This window comes from Amphiura filiformis, chromosome 2 (genome assembly GCF_039555335.1).
Source record: "Amphiura filiformis chromosome 2, Afil_fr2py, whole genome shotgun sequence".
NCBI classification, from domain to species: domain Eukaryota; kingdom Metazoa; phylum Echinodermata; class Ophiuroidea; order Amphilepidida; family Amphiuridae; genus Amphiura; species Amphiura filiformis.
In genome coordinates this window covers 47,245,798-47,263,234 of record NC_092629.1, presented here as the reverse complement: position 1 = coordinate 47,263,234, position 17,437 = coordinate 47,245,798, and the positions used below count along the sequence as shown (strand labels likewise).

The following is a 17,437-nucleotide window of genomic DNA, read 5'->3' as shown; positions in this document are numbered from 1 at the left end:
TACATTGTGGAAACTTTCATGTAATAGTGGTGTTCAAGGTCACGCACTATGGTCAAAGGTCATTTGAGGTCAGCTTGTAAAAATTGCATTTGCTCCATTCATAGCGAGCATGTAGAAGAATTCAAATATCACAGATATACTTTTGTAGGTCCTGTGGTCCTGAGTTATGTTGTAAAGAGGGCTGAAACAACAACACTTTTGTAAAATGTACATAACTCATTAACAACAATAAATTAAGCAAGTTTTCAAAGTATATGGTTTGTAGAATGAACTTTTGCAAAACACCAAAGTGTTATTTTTTAATAATATATTGATTCAGATAATGAAAATCAATTTTTTGGCTGCTTCGACCAACAATACCTCGTATACCCTTATAGTATTAAATGATTAAGTATCAATATTTTTTTGTTCCATTGTATGGTGCATAGGCCTCTTCCCTTGTTCATATCTTTGGTCGACCTGTCTGGGACCACTGTCTCTATTTTTAGTTTAAAAACATCAGCCTATTACAATAACCACTATAACCTATGTATGTAGTGGTTATAAAAACACTGACTTTCAAAAATAAAATTTCTGAACATAGCCAGCCTTTGATGGGTCAACACTCAACAGCATCATTGACCTATTTCGCTCATAATCATTGCAGATCATCTGAAGTTACATCAACAAGTACACATGAAGAGGACCCACTTTTACAGGCATCAAGACAGGTTAGTTTTAAACCTGAACTTACATGTGATTGCATGCTGGAGGTGGAGTGGCACTAGAGAAATATTATACTTGTTTAGGACAGTTTTTCCATATTTTGTTGATATAGTTTGATCAGCTCATTATCGGCAGACCATATAACATTACGGATGAATATTTCTAATTATATTTCGAGAATTTTCTTGTGACATCTTGCCAAAAGCATCACAAATTTTTCATGTAAGTCCTATATGTTGTCTATTTTCTTTTAACACGCACAATATAGACCAGACAGGTCAACTATATCACTCTTAACATGGGTCTACTTTTCGGCGTAGTGGTAAAAACCTAACAATTTACGCCGATTACGAGCTGATCAAACTATAAATATAAAAACATCCCAAAAAAGTAATTACGCCCCTTTATTACATGGCAGTAAGGCCTAAAAAAATTGTTTGATTGGCGTAACCCGACTGACTTTTTAAAACATAAGGCTTGACACTGACTTTTTTTTTCCGTTTTTTTTTTTGCAAAAAATTTTTTTTACGCCTAACTCAAAGTCCATGCATCCAATTTTAAAACTGAAATACCAAAAGAAGCCCAGTTTAGTTGCACAAATTTTGATTTTTATTGCCGTGTAATAAATGGGGTAATTACATTTTGGGATGTGCTTAGAAGCCTCAAGAGAATATCGTCACTGGGCGGGAAAAACCTCATATGTACTTTTGGCCCTTAAACATGGATAAAACTTTGTAGGTGTAGGCTTTGTATTGAAGAGGTTGTTTCATCCATGTTCAAGGGCCAAAAGTACATGCAGAAAACACCTCATATTTACTTTAAGCCCTTGAACATGGATAAAGCCTTGTAGATGTAGACTTTATATTGAATGGTTTGCTTCATCTATGTTCAGGGGCAAAAAGTATGAGGTTTTTTCCCGCCCAGTGACGATATGTTGCTTGAAAATGGAAATGACCCCAAAAGGGGTCATCCAGGCATCTTGTTTCTCTGTAGAAACATTTAAGGTTCTACATACAGGACATCTCAAGAACCTTTTTAGGTTAACTTAGAACGCCTTGCTGAAGAGTGTATTAGGTGATCTTTCCAGAAGAAATGTCCACTATAGTCTATATATCTACCTCGAGTCACCGGCACTAGCTTGTTCTGCGTTAGCTCAGCGATCAACGTGCCGCATATGTACACACAAGAAACCATGCTAAGCCAATGCAGCACACGCTTCAAAGCTTCTGCCCGTGACCCTAGGTAAATATACAGATTAATTTGCGTGCTATAATTATAGCAAGCAAATTTGTGATTTTCAAAAATAATTATTATACCTGGCATCGCTTTAAGTTTGGTAGTGATCTCACTGTGTGTTTGGGTTGTCTAGCCTTGAAACGCACGCACCATTTCGGAATCCTAGCATAATATATGGAGTAAAGGTGGCAAAGTCAGAACACCCTCTCACATACAGAGACACATTTTGATGTTACTACCAAACTCAAAGTTGCACAAATTATAGTACTATTAGTTATTAGGTGAGGTTTGGGGTGTTACGAATTATATCTAGGCGATAGCCCGAGCCTGATACCGACTCCGAGACTAGATGTAATCCATATCACCCCTAAACCGAACCTAATAACGATTTTATCATACCATATAAATAATGTAACGTAACGAAAAAAAATATTCACGGGCGTAATTCTTGGCTGGAGCAATTTTACTAAAACCTGTCTGCACGATAATCCTCATAAAGTAGCCCTAATTCTCCAATAAAGCCAGCACTGACACTTTCCACACCAACTCAACTCTGCTGAGACCACTGAAACCCACTTTTTTTCACTGCAAATTTCATTCAGGAAAGCTCTCTGTATTATTTGGAGTGGCAAATTTCAGTGAAATCCGTGTTTCAATATGGACACCGGCTTTGTAGCCGATTATTGAAGCGCCATGATAGTTATGAAACAGTTGTTGTTGTGCGAGTTGTCATGCAGAGTTGCACATGCGTATGTCCTTACCTGATACGGTGCTTCTATACGCGCATGGGACGCACTAACTACACATGCACTGTTTTCTACTCACCTGATGCACTCAGGGGGTATGATATGAGAAATATCATGTCAGTAAATTGGGGCGCTTATCCAATGAAAACACAGGAAACTATGTATTTATGCACTCTCAAGAAAGAGGAAACATGCAACAACAATAACTAATGTTTTACATTTTTCATCACAGGGATCACAGTGAACTGTATGTAGAGATTGACCGATATCTGCCAACGAACAAGTGAGAACAAGTCAGAACGTAGAACTGCAAAGCTGTGGGGAAAAAAAACTTGACAAGTTCAAGCAGTGTAAGGTGATTCAATTATGTGAGCTACTTGGGAAATCTTTAAACTGTCAGCTGTATTGACAGATTTGTGTACAATCTCGTATTTTGATATTGTTGAACTTTCTGCAGTGTTGAACCAATAACAAGTAATGTATAAATATTGTGTATTTTAATGTTACAGTAGTTGTAAAGGGAAAACGGTTAAAATGTCTGGTGCTGATCCACCTATACATATACAGTACCCTCGTCTGGTACAGGCAATAAATAGTCGTATACAACAACATGTTTATGGAAGTTACGACCAAGGGCATTCCTCATCTTCCTCTCCCACTATACTAAATGCAAGTCAGGTCAATCAAGAAACCAGTTCAGGTGTAAATACACCTAATTCTGTTAATCCACTGGTAGACTTCTCTGTAAATAGTACACATCAAATCAATTCAGTTATTGGTCAAATGAATCCACAAATAAATAATGCAATCCAAGGGTTTAACCCAGGTATAAATATGATCTCTAATATGCAAAGTAATTCCAGTCTAGAATCTGCCAGGAGATTTCATAATGCCCAGTGGGTACCAAATGTTAATGTTATGCATCAGTCCCCATTTGCAAGAACGCTTACTCATTTAAGTTGTATAAATAAGGAGCAAGCTTGGAATCAAGGAAGAGCAATTCAAGCACAAGATCTGGTACGACAAGCTCCAGCTCACCAGATGACAGAGAATCCAGATGTAAATCCAATCTCCAGTATAGAATATGCCAGGAGATTTTATGATGACCAGTTGGATTTTAATGCTGTGCATCAGAATTGGACGAGGAATGAATCTTTGAGTCGGATAAATGAGGAGCAAGCTCGGAATCAAGGAAGAGCGTTTCGAACACAGCCTCCAGTACAACAGATTCAAACACAGGATCCAGTGCGACAAGTTCCAACTCACCAGATGACAGAGCATCAAGGTGCCCATGGGACAGAAAGGAATCAATCTTGGAATCAGGTACAGGAAGATCAGAGGGGGGATCAGGATCAAGTTCAATATCATATCACAAGAGATCTTACGACTTTTGAATCGTACATGAGAGGAGAATGTTCCTTGTCAGCCCTAAGTGAAAATGTTCAAGTTCAAAGATTAGATCTGATGTCTGGAGGATCTGTTAACAAGCAAACTGTGAGTACTGTTGGGGCACCGGCACATGGTGAGTTACAAACTGCAGGAAGTGACATTAGCCTGTCATCACTGCAAGGGAAAGGTAACATGGTTGGCAAGGAGACTACATTGCAAGTAGGAAAAGGTGTGATGAGTACAGAGGCAGTTGGTGGATGTATACCCGTGATAATTAGAGGACCAGATGCTATGCATCATATTGGTAGCATAGGTCATCGAGATCAAGAAAGTGATCAGCGGTGTCTAGGAGGGAGCAATGAAGAGGTGACATTTGGTCCTGATGCTAGGCATGAGGAAGATGCAAATGGTTATATTCCAGGTGCAAGACCTCGTCTTCAAACAATGGAACCAATCAGAAAGGATCAAAGCACTGAGTTGAGTCAAAATAGTGGCGGTTCAAGACAAAGAAATCAAGACAACTTTGAAAGACACTTGAACACCCACAATGTACAAGAATCTTTCCAATGCACAACATGTGGAAAAGCTTTCTCTGGAGCAGGCGTACTGGAAGAACATAAGGAAGCATGCAACCCTGTATCAAGTGAAGGTCATGTAGGTGTAACAAATAGGATGGATACTTCTGCTGAAGGTAGATCTGCTGAAGGTACTTCTGATGAAGGTACTAATAGGACTGAAGGTTCTTTTGAAGTCATGAATGGTAACAACAATGAACCTGATAACATTATGAAGTGCTTGAAATGTGGTGGATTATTTTCAGGAACAGAAGCCCTTATAAAACATGTAATGTTAGTGCACCGTAAAAAAAGAACTGAAGGACACAGGGGACCTATTGAAAGGGAAGAACCTGCAAATGCTGGTATACGGGCTACAGAGTCGCATATTCAAGCAATGGAATTATTAAGACAGGATCAAAGTACTGAGTTGGGACAAAAGAGTAACATGTCTGAGGAAGGAAGATATACTTGTGGTGTTTGTGGGAAGCAGTTTTTTAGACAAGGCAATCTTGACAAACACGTGACGACCCATCGGAGACAGAAATCTTTCTCATGCCCTGCATGCATGGAATCTTTCCCTAGAGTGGCTGTACTCAGAATACACCAGAAATTCTGCAAGCTTGCATCGAGAAAGAAACTTCCCAGCAAAAGCAATGAGGTGGGTGTTTCTCATATCAACGAAGGTGGCAGACGTAATCAGAAACAGGTTAACAAGCTGAAGTGCCCAAAGTGTAGTAAAATGTTTCCAGGAAAAGAAGTACTCAAAAAACATATAATAAAGGTGCACCGTAAGAAACATTATTTGCCACAAAAGGTTGCCAAGTTGAAGTGCTCAAAATGCAGCAAACTGTTTTCAGGAAAAGATGTACTTACAAAACATATGAAAGTTCACCATAAGAAGAATTTGACACAACTTGCTAGACCTTTGTCAGGTAATAACACACTACGTAAGCATGCATTGAAAATACTTGCTAAAAGCAAGCCTAAGATCACAGAAAAGAAGAATGCTTGTAGAACATGTGGCAAGCAGTACCGCTTTTAGAAGTAATTTAATACGGCATGAAAGTATGCATGTTGCAGAAGGAACAAATGATTGCGCATGCCCACTATGTGGTCAAACTTTCTCCCGGAAAGATACGGTGACAAAGCATCAGCAAACTTGCCAATTTGCAAGTGGTAAACGATCAGTGAAATGTTTACATTGTAATATACTTTTTGCTGGAAAGGATGCCCTTGAAAAGCACAAAATGAATTCACATGTCTGTGGGACATGTGGCAAAGAATTCACCAGACCAAATTGGCTTTTAAGGCATAACAAAATTCATATCACAGAGGAGAAGATTGCTGGTAGGAGTTGCAAGGTTTGCGGAAAACAGTATTTTAGAATTGACCATCTAGAGAGGCATGAAAAGAAGCATCGGTCTTTCAACTGCTCAAAATGTGGTAGAACTTTCCCCCAATCTGATGCTTGTGCAAGGCATCAGAAACTTTGTAAAGTTACTTCAAATCAGAGTTCAAACAAAAGCACCTCTCTCAAAAGGAAACTTGATCTTAAAGTAAAATGTACCAAGTGTGGTCAATTCTTTTCAGGAAAAGCGGCACTTGCACTGCATGAAAAGAAAACACATGATGGTAACAAAAGCAGAAAAATTGTAAAACCAAGATTTAAGTGTGCTACATGTGGCAAGATGTTCAGCAGAAATGTCAGTTTATTATTGCATGAAAGAAGTCACCTAGTTAGGAAACCGATTGGACGCTTTGGTTATAGGAAAGGTTTCTACCATTCTGATCTTTCACGAAGGCTTACAAGAAGTCAAGCTGAAAATTCTGCTGTGAGCTTTTGTTTGAAAAAGAAAACACTCGGTAACAAAAAACAAAAGATGGTAAAACCAAGATATGTATGCAAGACATGTGGCAAGAAATTTATTAGAACTAGTAATTTACAGATGCATGAAAGGAGTCATTTAAGCAAGAACGTATATGCATGCTCTGGATGTGGTAGCATCTTTCCCAAGTCGGATCTTTGTTTGAAGCATGGACAAATGTGCAAGCTTTTACTCAGTCAAACGAAAACAAAACAAAATCAAGATAACAACATTGTAAACCACTCAAGAGATGAAACAGGCAATTCTGTTGTGAAAGTACGGTCATTGCAGATAGTATGTAAAAAACTGCCATACAATGACAGTGGTTTGTTGGGACTTGAAGAGCCTGATTTATTATTACATCACAAAGGGTATGTCTGCTCAGGATGTGGGAAAGACTTTCCCAATTCTCATCTTTGTTTGCAGCACGGAAAAGTGTGTGACTTTTTGTATCATCAAGCTGAAGTAGACAAAACTCAAGATCAGGACATCATTGAAATATTTCCAGACAAGTTGGGAGACGAAAGGGACAATTCTATTATGAAAATGTTGCCAATGAGGTCATTACAAATAGTATGTCCCAAAGTGCATAATGAAAACAATTCTATAGAGAACAAACAGTATATCTGCTCAGGATGTGGGGAAACCTTTGCCAGTTCTGATAAACTTTTGAGACATGGAAGAATATGTGATGTTTACATTCAAGCCGATAGAGACCAAAATCTAGAACAAGATGACATTGATGACTCTGTGAATTTATTGCCAAGTAAAACATCCCAAGTAATGTGTGAAAAACTACAGTACTGTTCAGAATGTAATGAAGCATTTACTTCTGAATCAGATTTCTTGAGACACCAGAAGAACCATGAAGAGAGCCCTTTAACTTGTAAGAACTGTGATCAAACATTTACAAGACTAGATGCACTTCAAAGTCATCAACTGGTTCATCTTAGTGATGGAAATAGTAGTGTGAAGGAAGATAACAGAAAGGGCGTCAAGAGAAGTAAGAAAACAGCGAAGGGCAAAGAAAGTGTGAATCGCAAGAGCAACAGTGAACTGATGCAAGAAAGCACCATAATGAGAAAAATTAGAGAAGATGAAATGAATAGAGATGAAAGCGGTTCCAGCATTAACAATCAAGAAATGGAACTAATCACTCTCTCCAGTGATGAAGATTGTCAACAAGAGTCAAATCTTGGGGAAAACATATCCAAGAAGAAAAGACGTAACAAGTTTGGTGAACTACAGTGTGCAACCCATGGAAAATCATTCCAACAGGCTGCTAGCTTGACACTTCATAAGGAGGTGCACTCAGATATTAAGTATAAGTGCAGAAAATGTGGCATCTCTTTCAAGAGAATTGCATACTTGAAGAAGCATGAGAAAACTTGTGTACGAGTTTGTATCCATTGTGGAAAAGGGAAACGGTCAAAGGAGGAGTGTGATAAACATGAAGTGGTTTGTAGTGAAGCAAAGAATGTGAACGAGTCTGAGGATACTGGCAATGGAAGTATCTGTGACAAGAGTGATAAAATTGGACAGCTTCTTCAGGATGTGATAGAAGAAGAATCTGGCTGCTGCACAGATAATAATCAAAGCTCTAATGAGAAGAATAAAGATAAAGAAGGTGACTCAATTGAAAAGGAAAGTAGAGAGAATGATAACACCCAGATGCAGGAAGTCAGTAAGTCTCAAGAAAGAACAATGATGGGAAAAGTGAGTGAAGATGGAACTAATGAAGATGAGAGAGAACCCAACGAGAGCAATTGTGAGATGGAACCAATAATTCTTTCCAGTGATGAAGATAGTCAACCAGAGTCAAATCTTGTGGCAAACATATCAAAGAAGAAAAAGTCTAAGAAGTTTGCTGAATTACAGTGTAGAGCATGTGGAATATCATTCTCACGGCCTGCTTGTTTGGCAAATCACAATAAGGTGGTCCACTCAAATATGAATTACAAGTGCCGAAAGTGCAGCTACTCCTTCGAAAGAATGGGAGACTTGAAGAACCATGAGAAATTCTGTTTACTAATTTGTATCCATTGTGGAAAAGCGAAACTATCCAAGGAGGAGTGTGTTAAACATGAAGTGGATTGTAGTGCAGCAAAGCATGTGACTGGGTTAGAGGATACTGCAATCTCACGGGCTGCTTGTGTGCTAGCTCACAATAAGGTGGTCCACTCAAATTTGAATTACAAGTGCAAAAAGTGCAGCTACTCTTTCGAGAGAATGGGAGACTTGAAGAACCATGAGAAATTCTGTTTGCTAATTTGTGTCCATTGTGGAAAAGCAAAACTATCTAAGGAGGAGTGTGATAAACATGAAGTGGTTTGTAGTGCAGCAATGCATGTGACTGGGTCAGAGGATACTGCAAATAGGAGTATCCATAGTGATAGTGGAGAAATTGTGCACATTCGTCAGGATGTGATGGAAGAATCTGACTGTTGTACAGATGAAAATGAAGGCTCTAAGGATAAAAATATAGATCAAGAAGGTAGTTTAATTGAAAAGGAAAGTAGAGAGGATGACGACACCCAGAGAGGGGATGAAGCTGACTCCAGTGATAATGATAATGCGGAGCTGGAACCAATTGATGTATCCAGTGATGAAGATTTACCTGCAGTATCAAGTCCTGTGAAGAGCATTGCAATGTATAAAAGGTCTAAAAGGTTTGGTGAATTCAAGTGTACAACATGTGGAAAATCATTCCAAAGGGCTGCTAGCTTGGCACTTCATAAGAAGGTGCACTCAGCTATTAAGTATAAGTGCAGAAAGTGTGGCATCTCTTTCAAGAGCATGGTGTACTTGAAGAGGCATGAGAAAACTTGTGTTCGAGTTTGTATCCATTGTGGGCAATTGAGACAGTCTAAGGAGGAGTGTGATAAACATGAAGTATTTTGTAGTTCATCAAAGCATGTGGCTGGGTCAGAGGATATTGGCAATAGAAGTATCCATGGCAATAGTCATAAAACTGGACAGATTCTTCAGGATGTGATAGAAGAAGAATCTGATAAAAATCGAGGCTCTGAGAAGAATATAGATAAAGAAGGTAACTCAATTGAAGAGGAAAGTAGAGAGAATGATAACACCCAGATGCAGTCTCAAAAAAGAACCATGATGGGAAAAGTGAGAGAAGATGGAACTATTGATGATGAAAGAGATTCCAATGGTAGTAATTGTGAAATGGAACCAATAACTCTCTCCAGTGATGAAGATTGTGAACCAGAGTCAAATCTTGTGGCAAACATATCCAAGAAGAAAAAATCTAAAAAGTTTGGTGAATTACAGTGCACAAAATGTGGATTATCATTCCAACAGGCTGTTTCTTTGGCAAATCATAGCGTTGTCCACTCGAGTGTGAGGTACAAGTGCAGAAAGTGCAGCAACTCTTTCAAGAGAATGGGAAACTTGAAGAAACATGAGAAAATCTGTGCGCGAGTTTGTATCCATTGTGGAAAAGCAAAACAATCTAAGGAAAAGTGTGATAAGCATGAAGTGGTCTGTAGTGCAGCAAAGCATGTGACTGGGTCAGAGGATATTGCAAGTAATATCCACAATGATAGTGATAAAGTTGGACAGATTCTTCAGGATGTAATAGAAGTTGATAGGTGTTCAGATAAAAATCAAGGCTCTAATGAGAAGAATAATGAAGGTAATGCAATTGAAAACAAAAGAGGAAATGATAATACCAAGATAGGAGATGAAGCTGACTCCAGTGATAATGATAATGTGGAGCTGGAACCAAATGATGTATCCAGTGATGAAGATTTACCTGCAGTATCAAGTCCTGTGAAGAGCATTGCAATGTATAAAAGGTCTAAAAGTTTTGGTGAATTAAAGTGTACAACATGTGGAAAATCATTCCAACGGGCTGCTAGCTTGGTACTTCATAAGGTGGTCCACTTGGATGTTAAGAATCAATGCAGAAGGTGTGGCTTCTTTTTCAATAGAATGGGTTACTTGAAGAAGCATGAGAAACGTTGTGTCATATTTCATATGGTGGCTCAAGGAATGAAGTACAAATGCAGAAAGTGTGGCTTCTCTTTCCAGAAAGTAGAGTACTTGAAGAGGCATGAGAAAACTTGTGTACAAATTTTTGTCCATTGTGGAAAAGGGAAACGGTCAAAAGCAGAGTATGATAAGCATGAAAAAATTTGTAAGGTGGTAGAGTGCAGTGAAAAAGATGCTGCTGATAAGATTGGAGGAAAAGATGAGGTATCAATTGATGAGTATAGTAGAGAGGAGGTTGATGAGGAAGTAGCGGGAGAATACTCTACTGCTGATGGAGCTTTAAGTATTGAAATGAACGAAGAGCAAGAACGCAATGCTAGTGAAGCGAGTGCTGAAGATAAAGTAAAAGACGCGGGAGTTAATTCAATTGAAAAACAAACTGTGATAGATGGTGATGACAAGAGGAAAGAAGACGCAGACTCCATTGAAGGCACTTCGAAACCAAACTCCACAGTTGCTGCAGACTCTGATGATGACAATTGGGAAACTGAACCAAATGCTGAAAGCAGTGATGATGATTTTCAACCAAAGCCAATCCCTGTGAAAAAAAGAACAAAGAAAAAATCAAAGTTGTCGGGATCGAATCGGGCAAAAAAATGTGCCAAGAAGATCACCAAGGTAAAACCAAATTTAGTGTGCAGAACATGTAATAAAGCTTTCAAACATGCAAATTCTGCTAAAGATCATGAGCTATATGCCCATTCAGATGTAAAGAATCACACGTGTCCGAAATGCCAATCTGCTTTCAAGAGGAAAAGTGAATTGACCGCGCACAGGAGAAGGTGCATGACCAAGGAAAACACAAATTTGGTGTGTAGAACATGTAATGAATCATTCAAATATGCTGGTTCTTTAACAAAACACATGCTGTTGGTCCATTCAGTCAGTCCATGGCATTCAGATGTGAGGAAGTACAGGTGCCCAAAATGCAAAACCACTTTCAGGGAGAAGGCTGAACTTAAGAGACACAAAAGAAGGTGCATGCCTGCCTGTATGTTTTGTGGGAAGGAGTTTGAGACAAAGGTCAAATGTGAACTACATGAAGAGTTCTGTGATGTAGCATTGTGTGTGAGCGAGTCAAAGAATATGGGCAGGAACAGTGAACATGGCAACAAAGATGTTAATGAAAATGCAAAGAAAGCTAATTTGATTGATAAAGAAATTGGCAAGGGTGTTGACGACATTGGAAAAGGGGAACATTGCAATAATGAAAACAGAAAAGAAGTTAATTCACATGATAAGGAAAGTAGCAAGGATGCTGAAGACAAAATGAAAGAAACTGAAAAGGTTGATAAGGGAGCAGACAAAGCTGATTTTGTTATTGATGAGGAATGCGGACAGAACTATGATGACCAGATTGGAAGTGAAAAGGATGCTGTTGAAAACATGAAAGAAGCTAATATATCTGACAATGAAACTGGAAAGGACATTGAAAGCAAAAGTAATAAAGCCAATAATATGAAAGTTAAAGATGTTGACATGAATGATAAAGGAAGTGGAAAGTGTGTGGATGACAAAGTTGAAGAAAGCGAAGCAGTGGATAACATGGAAGCAAACAAAGCTAATCTTGGTATTGATGAGGATCATGGGCAGCATGTTGATGACCAGATTGAAAGGGAAAAAGATGCTGTAGAGAAAGTGAAAGAAGCTAATTTATTTGATAAAGAAAGTGGAAAGGATATTGAAGACAAAGGTGATAAAGGCATTGACAAAGTAAAAGAAGTCGCCTGGAGTGATAAAGAAAGCGGAAAAGGTGTTGATGACAAAATGGAAAGAAGTGAAATATGTGATATTGAGGAAGAAAATGAAGATGGACCGAATGACCGGATTGAAAGTGAAGAAGTTGACAATGAGAAAACAAAAGAAGGTAATGTATTCGACAAAGAAAGTGGAAAGGATATTGAAGACAAAACTGAAGAAAGTGGTGAGAAACAAAACAAATCTACTTTGACTGACTCAGAAAGTGGAAAGGGTGACGATAGTAATGTTGAAAGAAGTGAAGCGATCGTTGATAAGAAAAATAAAGTTGACTTGATTGATATGGAAAGTGGAAATGGGGTTGACCTTATTAAAGAGCATAAAAAGGGTGTTTATGTGAAAGGAAAAGAAGCTATATGTAACTTAAATGAAGAAGAATGTGAAGAGAATGTAGAAGCTGTTTCATTTGTTAAAGAAGTTGCAAAAGGTGTTGAACATATGATAGAGAGTGAAAAAGGAAATAGTGAGAAGGGGGAAACTAACGTGAGTGCAAAAGGACATTGGGAAGTTGATAATAACAAAATTGAAGGATGTGAAAATTGTGATAAGGAGAAAGAAAAAAAAGCTCAGAACTTGTGTGTTGTCCAACACAGTGACAATTTTGATGATGAAGGGAATGGAGATCATGAAAACATACCAGAAGCAGTTAACTCAAAAGATGATAATATTCATGTTGAAGCATCTACAGTCATGGAAGATGTATGTGGAGATAGGACAACAACAGGATTTGGTTCAATTTGTGACGGAAGTGTCAACAGGGAAGTTGAAGAAGACAAATTTGGCAATGCTAGTGACCATGATGAAGATTTCAGAAAACAATTAAGGAGAAGAACAAAAAGAATCACATACGCAGAAAATGAATCAAGTAATGATGAAAGTGAAGAGAGGATGAGGAAAGCTGCCGATGAAAAGGTGCAAAGACTTGACCCAAATTCAGCTGATAAGAAAGCTGAGAGAGATAAAGCAGACAGCGGTGAAGACAACTGGATACCAAGCTCTGACTCCATTGATAAATCTGACTCCAGTGATGACATGGAAACAGAACAAAATGATGGCTCCAGTGATGACGATTTTCTACCAGAAAAGATGAAAGAAAAAACTATGCTTAGTGCAAGGGTGTCAGAGCCCGACTCTGATCCAAGTGATAAAGTAAAGAGACAATTTAAGTGCAAAAAGTGCAGCAAGACTTACACGAGGAAACATAGCTTGACTAGGCACAGAAGAGTATGCATGCCTGACTGTAATTCCAGTGATGAAGATATTCTACCAGAGTCAAGTACTCATCCCCAGAAGCTTAAGTGTAGTAGGTGTGTAAAAACTTACAGACAAAAAGGTTTCTTCAAATTACATCTCAAAACATGCAGGAAAGTGTGTAAACATTGTGGACACAAGTTTCAGATTATGACTATGTGTGAAAAACATGAAAGGGTATGTAAAGATACATCACATGCAGATGAAGACTCTAAGGAAGCAGATGACAAGACATCACATCGCTGCATTCTTTGCAATGTGACTTTCTCAAAAAGATTGGAACTTCTGAGACATTTTAGCATACATAGTGCAGAGACAAACAGGTGCCAAAGATGTGGAAAAAGTCACAATACAAAAGACGAGCGTAACCAACACCAGCTAAGCTGCACAGAGAAATTTTCCTGTAGATATTGTGATGCCATGTTTGTTACCGGGAGGGAAGGTTTTAAACATGAGCGAAGCCATGAAGAATATTTGTATGCCTTCAAGTGTCAATACTGTGAAATGAAATTTAGGAGTAGTAAGAGCTGTTATCAACATGAAATGGTCCATCTTGGGCCGGTGAAGTGTGAGATATGTGGGATATTGTGCAAAAATAAGAAAGCATTTGAAAGCCATAAAAACTTGCATGGCAGCAGAATCTGTAAATTCTGTGGAAAGAGCTTCCAATACAGATCTGGGTTGCACAAACATGAGAAGATACATAATGCAAAGCTAAAGGGGGAAAAGCATGTTTGCGATATATGTGGAAAGGGCTTCCTTTTAAGGCAGAGAATGCTACGTCATTATAAAACAGTACACTCAGACAAGAAGCCTTTTGCGTGCAGCAAATGCAGTTATAGGGCCAAGGTAAAACATGCTCTAAAGAAGCATGAACGAACACATTCAGAGGACACTGAGAAGTGCAAATACTGTGATAAACAGTTCAAAAATGCACTCAATTTAAAATACCATGAAGCTATTCATACTGGAGACAAACGTTACAAATGTTCATATTGTGATGCACGTTTTGCGCGTCCTGGTCAAAAAGCTATACACGAAAGCGTACACAAGAATGAGAAGCGTCATGAGTGTAATGTCTGCCATAAGAAATTCAACCTACGGGGACATCTGACACAACATCAAAGAATACATAGTGATGCACGCCCTTATAAGTGTACAATATGCGGGGATGGTTTTAAGATAGGACATCATTTGACCCAGCACATGGCTACACACAATAAGACAACAAAAAAGAAGAGGTGAATAATATCTGCCATAAGAAATTAACCTATGGCAACATCTGAGGCAACATCAAAGAATACATAGTGATGCACGCCTCAGAAGTGTGCAATATGTGGGGATAAAAGATAGGACATTTGGGCTATTTCATGACTACTTACAATCCCTATCTGAAATGGCAGGGATGTGCCTCGCCATGTTAAAAGTAGGGGGGCATTCAGGTCAAATGCACAATTACAAAAATATGGGGTCATTCAGTACACAACCTGAATAAAAATGGGGTCATTCGGTATGAAACTTTGAAAAAAGGATGGTCATTGGGGTAATAAAAAGTAAAATGGGAGTCATTGAGTACAAGATTGCCAAAAGAGTATCATTAAGTACACATAAATAAGTGCCAAACTGCGTAAAAACAACTTGGCCATGTGAAAAATGGGTTAAAATCTCATTATTTCTGGAGGAAAACACAAATACCATCTAAATTTAGGAATTAAAAGGGGGGTCATTGGGTATAGCAGGAAATAGAAAAAGGGGGTCATTGAGTACATGAATTTTTATAAAGTGGGTCATTGTGTAATAGATAGGACCATAACACAAAAAAAGGGGTCATTGGGTACAAGCCGGTTTGAAAAAGGGGGTCTATCCCGAGGCACATGATGCATATCTGTCATGGAAGTGCCCCCCCCGGGCTTACAATAAGACAACAAAGAGGAAAAGGTGAACACCTTCCTTCATAAGAGATATTCCTGCCCTCCAATGTAAAAGGCAGTATATGCAAAAGACTTTTTATCAGGTACTGTATTTTGCATTGGGTGCAGATGCATTCAAAAATCTGTGCCTCTCCATAAAATATACAATGTGCCCCCCCCTCAAAAAGCAATGCCTAGGCCATCAAACAGTCAAATACAGGTAATGCTGGATTCTGTTGATTTAAAGGAGTATTTCGTGATCCTAGCATCTTCTTTTTATGACATATTTCGGTAGATATCCACAAAAAAGCTTATTCCCAAAATTTCAGTTGCTTCCGATCGTGCGGTTGCGAGTTATGCATGATTATGTATATTGCACTGCTCGGGGCACTGCTCCATAGACAATGTGTTGTAATTTCGTTCTGGTGCACCAGAACGAAATTCAAATTTCACGATATCTTTGCTAAACAAATTAATCTGCAAGAAATATTTTGTACATAAACATTATGTAGCAAGAGGTTTCCAGTGATATAAAAATCTCATCTTTTTTTGAGAAAAGTGGGGGGATGATGCTGTGGATCACGAAATGCCCTTTTAAGTTCAGGTATGAATAATGCAAAACTGATGTGTAATACCAGATTAAAGCCATATTATAACATTTTCATACAAAATAGATTAGCATTTCTTTGCCATAAAATGTTAGCTTTTCCTGTCAGATATATATCCCCTTTCATTTTTGAGCCGAACAACTAAGGCAAAGCTAGCAACGAAAATTGGAATTTACTACCAGCACTGATGTCGCCAATAGGTATCACTCCTTCGGTCGTGTTATGGTACGATCCTTTGTTGTGTAGATCACGACCGCGGCCGCCTCGTTCAAAAAAAGAACATCGTGTATGCGTGCGACTAATAATTCCATCATAATAATAAAACAATGGTTCCTGCGTTTTATTCCAAATCTTGATTTTGACAAAACTACAGCACCTAGAGTCTTGATTTTTGCAGGGTATGTTGGTGTAATAATGTACAATATAATCGTGTAAAAATAGAAATATGAAAAATATTGAGGGGGTCCTCAGCAAAGGTTATAATGCTGGATTTTGTTCAGATTTGACTCGCTCCTAACATAATTATGCGTAATTGGTTATAGTTTAGGTACGAATATGCAAGACTGGCGCTGTATAATAAGAAATTGTAGTAAGAAGAAAACAGAGCACATTATTTTCTAGATTTTGAAATGATTTTTGGTCATATATTGAGCCATTTTTTGGCAGAATTTGTGACATAATGATATAAGTCTGCAGTTGCTAATATGCAAAAAAGGGTCAAAATTCCTTCTTTTTTTTAGACCTTGATCAATTACCATAATTGTATGGCAATATTTGGCCATCACACAGTCAAATACAGGTATTTCTTAATGCTCAGATTTGTTTGGTGACTATAATATCACTCTAAACTAAATTAAAATCCATTGCCAAAGCTTTAGGTATAATTAAGTTATTCCCTGTTTGATAAGAAATTATGCAGAAAACAAGCACAAAATACACTAATTTTGTTGATTTAAAATGATTTTTAGTCATAAAGCTACTTACAGCAGAATTTAAGATGCAATGACATTTCATTGTTTTAAAGTTGCTATGGTAAGTCATTGCAAAAAAGTTTAAAAATTCTCTTTCTTTCCTTGCCGTATTAATGCAATAATTTTTCTATAGAAGTAATTTCTTGTATTTATGATCATTAACCCTAACACCCTAGCTGCTTTTTAGTGAGGGGGAAGGAAGGAAGTAAGAAAGAAAGAAGAAGAAGAGAAAACTTTTTCTCGGGTGCGGTTTAGAACCACCGACCCTTCGGGCGCCAGACACGTGCACGGGTCTACCTTGCCACGGGGGAGTAGCTTGCCCGGCTAAGCTTTCCGTGACCATATGACTGTTCGCATGATGACCCAATCGCATCACGTGTGATACCTGCCTGTGCATATGCTTTGTGAACTGTGGTTTTTTGGTGTTTGG

The 17,437-nt window shown here is 38.3% G+C and overlaps 1 protein-coding gene across 1 annotated transcript; it reads left to right on the top strand.

The window, feature by feature from the left end:
* The first annotated feature begins 636 nt into the window (after positions 1–636).
* LOC140146298 (uncharacterized) lies at positions 637–5,676 on the top strand. The gene is made up of 2 exons (XM_072168095.1): positions 637–710; positions 2,920–5,676. Exon 2 carries the CDS (start codon positions 3,222–3,224, stop codon positions 5,673–5,675), a length of 2,454 nt encoding a protein of 817 aa, XP_072024196.1. The 5' UTR covers positions 637–710; positions 2,920–3,221; the 3' UTR covers position 5,676.
* The last annotated feature ends 11,761 nt before the right edge of the window (positions 5,677–17,437 follow it).